Source organism: Kryptolebias marmoratus, linkage group LG23 (genome assembly GCF_001649575.2).
Source record: "Kryptolebias marmoratus isolate JLee-2015 linkage group LG23, ASM164957v2, whole genome shotgun sequence".
Lineage (NCBI taxonomy): Eukaryota > Metazoa > Chordata > Actinopteri > Cyprinodontiformes > Rivulidae > Kryptolebias > Kryptolebias marmoratus.
Window position 1 is genome coordinate 14,102,886 of NC_051452.1, and position 6,946 is coordinate 14,109,831.

General features: G+C 42.7%; 2 protein-coding genes across 15 annotated transcripts in view; one reads left to right on the forward strand and one right to left on the reverse strand.

Annotated features, from left to right (window-relative positions):
- LOC108242155 (NACHT, LRR and PYD domains-containing protein 12-like) overlaps positions 1 to 6,946 on the reverse strand; it is a 608,460-nt gene that overhangs the window by 243,387 nt on the left and 358,127 nt on the right. The gene's annotated exons all lie outside the window — the stretch shown is intronic.
- LOC108249966 (NACHT, LRR and PYD domains-containing protein 12-like) overlaps positions 1 to 6,946 on the forward strand; it is a 417,931-nt gene that overhangs the window by 21,502 nt on the left and 389,483 nt on the right. The window contains exons 12-14 of one of the 2 annotated variants that reach the window (XM_037973807.1): positions 2,482 to 2,655; positions 5,214 to 5,260; positions 5,432 to 6,629. The exons of the other annotated variant lie outside the window; for it this stretch is intronic. Of the exons in view, the coding sequence (XP_037829735.1) occupies positions 2,482 to 2,655; positions 5,214 to 5,260; positions 5,432 to 5,976 (766 nt within the window). The 3' untranslated portion in view covers positions 5,977 to 6,629. Of the gene's footprint in view, positions 1 to 2,481; positions 2,656 to 5,213; positions 5,261 to 5,431; positions 6,630 to 6,946 lie in introns of those variants that run through there. 2 annotated transcript variants of the gene reach the window in all.

A 6,946-nucleotide genomic window follows, 5' to 3' on the forward strand; every position in this document is an offset into this window, starting at 1 on the left:
TTGCAAGGTACCGCTATCATGTATTGACATATACTGCCTGCCCCAAAAAAAAAAGTCGGTCGCCACCAAAAAATAAATAGGTTACACACACTATTTTGTTGGACCGCCTTTAGCTTTGATTACGGCACACAATCGTTGTGGCATTGTTTCGATAAGCTTCTGCAATGTCCCAAGATTTATTTCCATCCAGTGTTGCATTGATTTTTCACCAAGATCTTGCATTGATGATGGTAGAGTCTGACCGCTGTGCAAAGCCTTCTCCAGCAGATCCCAAAGATTCTCAAGGGAGTTAAGGTCTGGACTCTGTGGTGGCCAATCCATGTGTGAAAATGATGTCTCATGCTCCCTGAACCACTCTTTCACAAATTGAGCCCGATGAATCCTGGCATTGTCATCTTGGAATATGCCCGTGCCATCAGGGAAGAAAAAATCCATTGATGGAATAACCTGGTCATTTGGTATATTCAGGTAGTCAGCTGACATTCTTTGAGCACATACTGTTGCTGAACCTAGACCTGACCAACTGCAGCAACCCCAGATCATAGCACTGCCCCCACAGGCTTGTACAGCAGGCACTAGGCATGATGGGTGCAACACTTCACCTGCCACTCTTCTTACCCTGATGCGCCCATCACTCTAGAACAAGGTAGCCTTTTTTTCCTGTTACCCTCACTGATTAGTGGTTTCCTTAATGTTACACAGCTGTTCAGTCCCTTGAGTTCTCTTTGTATTGTGTGTGTGGAAATGCTCTTACTTTTACAATTACATGTAGTCCGGAGTTCTACTGTTGTTTTTCTTCGATTTGATTTCACCAAGCGTTTAGGTGATTGCCAATCATGATCATTCAGGATTGTTTTCCGGCCACATTTCTTCCTTGAATGGGTCTCCTTACTAAGGAGGTTGCAGAAACTACTAAAATCTAAGGAGTCCTTAGATGTTTTCTCTGCTTGATGCATGCCAATGATTTGACCCTTCTCAAACAGACTGACATCTTTTCCACAACCACAGGATCTCTTTGACATGGTTGATTAAGAAATGACAAGCAACTCAATGCACCAGTTGGGGTTAAATAACTGAATGCCAGCTGAAACATAAATGCCCATGCAGTAATTATTCAACAGGAGTGTCGTACCTATTTGCTTAGTTAAATCCAGGTGGCGACTTTTTTTTTTTTTTTTTTTACACCAGACAGTGTATATACACTCCTGATCAAAATCTTAAGACCAGTCAAAAAATTGCAAGAAGAAGAATATATATAAAGCATGATCAATAAAAGGTTAAATGAACTAACAAGAACTTCATGTTTACTAAGCCAATAAAAAATGGATCTAACATCACTGAATCTGTACACACACAAGTGGAGACACAACTAATATTAAAATCTAATAAGAGAAAAATGCATGTAAATTGAACAAAAAAAAATCAGAAGTTTGAAATTATGGCTTATTCTCGAATTCCAACAATTTTAGGGATGTAGGAAACTGTAGGTTCTCCTGGGTCACTCTCATCCTCCAGATTGACCAGTTCAGTAGCATTCTGGATGCGTTTGGTTCTTCTATTTCTGACTACTTTGGCTAGTGGAGTGGTACATTTATCTATTTGGTTTTGTAAGTATTTGGTGTGACAGGAGTAGAGGTATTCTACACCTGTGGTGGTAAGGTGTCCTAGCATTACCAAAACTAACATTAGTAAATCAACTGAGTGTGTGCATGGTCAACTTACAATACATATATCAAACCTAAGTAGTGCACCTTCACTGGTAGGTTAGAATCTTTCTGATTGTTAGTTGATTTTCTTGAGCTTGATCTGATGGTCAAAACCCTTTAAAGTTTCCAAATTAGGATTTAACGTTGGATATAGGATTTATGCATAAAACAAAATTTTGTGAAAGACCTGTGAATAAAAAATATTTAGAAAAGAAAAAGGGAGGAGAATTTAAAGATTTTAGTTTCTTTAGAAGTTGTAATTGTCTGCACACTCATTGTCATCACTGAGTCTGGTGGGAGTCTTGTGGAGCTTGATCTGGTTTGGGTGGACCCATTTGAAGGTAGGTTATCTCTGACCTCTGCTGATCTGTAGAGTTTGTCGGTAATCAGGCACAGTCCAGTCCACCATGGCAAAGGTTTGTAGACAAGTGTTCCGGCTCTGAAAACTCTGCCCAGTTGATGATGCATAGACATAGTACCAGACCTTTTTCCCCACAAGGGACTTTGTTGTCTTAGTCTATCATGTGCCCTTCAGCCATCTTGTTAAGATGTTTTTGTGTGAAACCAGAGGTGTTTCACAGATGTTTTTTTCCAGATCTTTCATGTACTATTCAAATAATCAGACAGAATTTTTTTTTAATAAAACCCAAAAATTTGAAAACCAATAATTTGAGACTGTTCAGTTTCTCTGAACACTCCAATCAGCTTTAGTTTCTGATTAGTTCTCTCAGAATATTTGTTATGTATTGTGTGTGTTGTGTGTGTGTGTCTGCAGGCTGTCAGGCTGTCTGATAACAGAGGAAGACTGCACTTCTCTGGCCTCAGCTCTGAGCTCCAACCCCTCCCATTTGAGAGAGCTGGACCTGAGCTACAATCATCCAGGACACTCAGGAGTGAAGCTGCTCTCGGCTGGACTGAAGGATCCACACTGGAGACTGGACACTCTCAGGTATGGAGAGACCTGCTGCAGACACACACAATGCCTGATCGAGGAGGAAGAATTGGAAACATGTTCTCTGTTCTTCACTCAGCTCTGTCCTACTGCCTCATGCTGGATATCAGACTTATAAGAACAATCAGACGAGTAGGAGCAATTTATCCTTTCCTTCCAAAAGAAACTGCTTGAAAAGAAACAGCAGATATTTGTGTTCTGTAGGCAGTCTTCAAGGTGAATAGTTTTGCAGGACCAACGTTCTGATAGTCGTAATTTCTGTGTCCACATAAATGATAATAGTATCAGACAATAGTTGTCTTTGGACAAAGAAAACCATCTCTGTGCTTGACTGTCCATTGTCCATCTATCCATCCATTTTCTACTGCTTTTCTGTGTTTTGTCATGGAGACAACAGGTCTAGGAGGAAAAACTCAGACATCCCTTTCCCCAGCAACATTTTCTAGCTCCTCCTGGGGGATCTCAAGCAGCTCCCAGGCCAAAAAGGTTACATAATCCCTTGAGCAAATTTTGGGTCTGCCCAGGGTCTCATGACCTCATGACCATAGGTAAAGGCTGGTATATAGTCAGACCAGTAAATCGAGAGTTTTGCCTTTCGACTCAACTCTTTCTTCACTTCAACAGATCGATGCAACACACTCATTACTGAAATGAGGCCCCAATCCTTCAATCCATCTCCTACTGTATGCTGTCTCCCAGATTCCACTTGAGGCAAATACTCACTCCAGACCCAGAGGGAACATTCCACCAATTTACAGTTGAGAACCACAGCCTCAGACTTTGAGGAGTTGACTCTCATCCCAGCCACTTCACACGCAGCTGTGAACCACCCCAGTACACATTAAAGATCATAGCCTGAAGAGGTCAACAGAACTACATCCTTTGCAAAAAACAGATATGAGACCCTGAGGTTCCCAAACCAGACACACTTCTGTTTATGACTGCATCTCAAGATCCTGTCCATGAATACTACAAACAAGATCAGAGACAAGGGACATCTCACGCGGAGTCCAACCTGCATCAAGAATGAGATTGATTTTGTGCCAAGAATGTAGACACAGCTCCTGCTTTGTAAAGACAGGGATTGGATAGCCCTTAAAAGCAACCCTGGCACCCCATACTCCCACTACAGCCCCTACAGAATGCATGTACCTGTCAGCTCTTTCAAGAGTCCTCTGGGCTAGCCAAACTTTAAAGGCTTTCTTCTTCAGCTTGACAGCCTCCATCATTGCTGGTGTTCAATAGTGGTTTCTCTCCTGGACCAGATCAAACTTACCACCAGGAGGTTATCAGTTGACAGCTCTGGCTTTCTCTTCATCCGTGTACAAGATTTAGGGTTGCAGGTCAAGTGATACAATTCCAAAATAGATCATCAACCTTTGGCCTAGGGTGGCCTGGTTCCAAGTACACGTATGGACCATACTATACTTGAACATATTGTTTGTTATGAACAGGCCATAGCAAGCACAGAAGTCCAATAACAGAACACCGCTTGGGTTTAGATCATGGAAGACGTTCCTCTCAATCACCCCTTTGACATAATTTCCCTTTTGGGCATTGAAGTCACCAAGGAAAACAAGAGAATCCCCAGATGGTGCCCCCTACAGGACACCATCCAAAGACTCCAAGAAGGCTCAGTAACAAACAACAGTCAGAACCCTACCTCCTGCAGCTCAAGGCCATGGAAAGGCAACTCTTACATTCACTGGGAAAAACTCCAACATGGAGTGCTCAACCAGGGGCTTGTGAGTATCCACACCCCCGCCTGACGCCTCTCTCCTTGAGCTACTCCAGAGTAGGAGAGACCTTCTCAATGAGTTGGATTTGAGAGCCCAAGCTGTGTGTAGAAGTAAGCCCAACATTATCTAGGTGGTATTGCTTAACCTCCCACACAAGCTCCGGCTCCTCCTGGCAGTGAAGTGACATTCCATGTCCCTAGAGCAAGTTTATACCACCAGGAATCAGCATGCTCAGGTACCCAACCATTGCCTACCGCCCAGCTTACATAGCACCCCACCTCCCCGCATATGGTGGGGCCATGTGCAGGCCCGGCCAAGCCCTAGGAGCCAAGGCTCAACCACCAGCTACCTCCCAGGCCTGGCTCTCGAGAGGTGCCCCAGTTTCCCTTTTCTGCCTTTAAAAGCAGATCTTTGAGCAGATGAAGTTGCTGCAGCTCATCTTGTTCAGACAGCAGGGTTGATAGATGCTAAAAATGCTGCTTGATCATCCATCAGATCATCAATTAGTTTCAATAACCGTGTGGATGTTGAACTAAATAGAAGCTTAATGATGTGACTGCACTTCAAAATGGAGATGAAGAAGCAGACTGGATGGTGTCCTCCTCCTCCTGCCTGATTCAATAAAGATGAAGTGAAATGAAAAGAATGAGTTCAAACTGTGCTGGAATGTGACAACCACAGGACAGCACTTGAGAGATGCTCCATTCAAATGTTGGACTGTTCCTTTCTCCCTGTAGAACAATGTGTGTATGAGAGCCATGTAATGTCCATGTTTGCTGAAAGAGACTGATGGTCTGACCCCCCTCCTCCTTTCAGGATGGAGCCTTCTGGAGTTCAATGGTTGACACCAGGTCTGCGGAAGTGTAAGTGTGTTTTTCATTGATTCATTTATTTGACAACAAAGCAGCAACATTCAACCATCTTCAAACTGTCACATCACTCATTCATGAGTCATCATCAAAGTGTCAATAAATGATCAGATGATGGATAAATAACTGCAGCTGGGCTGTATTTGTGTTTGTTTTCTTCATCAGATTCCTGTCAGCTCACAATCGACACAAACACAGTGAGCAGAAAACTCCAACTGTCTGACACCAACAGGAAGATGACATGTGTGGAGGAGGTTCAGTCATATCCTGTTCATCCAGACAGATTTGATGTTTCTCAGCTGCTGTGTAGAACTGGTCTGACTGGTCGCTGTTACTGGGAGGTCGAGTGGAGAGGAAGAGTTTATATATCAGTGAGTTATAGAGGAATCAGCAGGAGAGGAGACAGTTATGATTGTAGGTTTGGATGGAATGATCAGTCCTGGAGTTTGGAGTGCTCTGAGGTTGGTTACTCTGTCTATCACAATAACAGAGGGACATCCATCTCCTCCTCTTCCTGCTCCTCTTCCTCTTCCTCGTCCTCCTCTGTCTCTAACAGAGTAGCAGTGTATGTGGACTGTCCTGCTGGTGTTCTGTCCTTCTACAGAGTCTCCTCTGACTCACTGGTCCACCTCCATTCATTCAACACCACATTCACTCAAACTCTTTATCCTGGATTTACAGTCTGGTCTGGTTCAGTGTTTCTGTGTTGAGTTTGATGAAGAGTCTCCTCCTGTCAGAGAAACCCTCTCACTGTTGAACAGATAATTATGTCTGTACATGTCTGTCTCTTTCACTCAGAAACTCATTTTCATGTTCATAAATTCAATCTATTTCTTTTTTAAAACTCTTGTAAATAATTCCTTGGAAACGTCTTCTTCTTCCAGTCCTTTAAAGGTGGAAGCTGGGATTACTCCAAGGTCTAAATGTTGGGTTTCAGTGTGAGTCCAGTCACATTCTGCATATTTTTGAAGTTTTGTTGTCTTTGTAACCCTGCTGAAGTTGATCATAACTGGGAAAACCTTTATTTGACCATTTTCTGAACAGATAGGGCCTAAGAAGGATTTCTCTGACAGTTATATTTGATTTCAGTTGTTCTGGCTATTTGTAGTAAAATGTTCAGCAGAGGGCTCTACATTTTTTGTTTTTTGTTTTTTTAATTTTTTTCCAAGTATAGTTTGGTAGAAAGTTAAGGCGAGGAAACATGCTCCATACGTGATGTAACCAAATTTGTGGGGGTGTTTTCTCTCGGTGGTTGGATATTAAATGAACAATTGGCTGAACAGAGGGATGATAAAAGAAGAAGAGAGGAGGGAGAGGGAGAAGAGAGGTTGGAGAAAGCAAAAAAAAAAAAAAAAAGGAATATTGACTAACTTTTTAAAAAATTTTAGTTCAGAGTTTATGAGTGTATTTAGGTCACTTTTGTATAAGCTGCAATACAGAACACAGCCAGACTTCACGAAGCTGTGGCGTGCTTAAAACAGTATGGTGAAATTGCTGTGCAGCTATGCTAGACCGACGTGGGAGTGAGATGCCTTCGAACGAGATAGCGCTTCAGGTGACCAGGAAGCCTGATAGCACTTCTGGCAATGAGGGAGGCCTGCCACATGGGGGGTTAATTTGCATATGCTAATTGTTGAACTGGTAAACAGTGCAGATTTTTATTGGGGGGGGGGGGGGGGG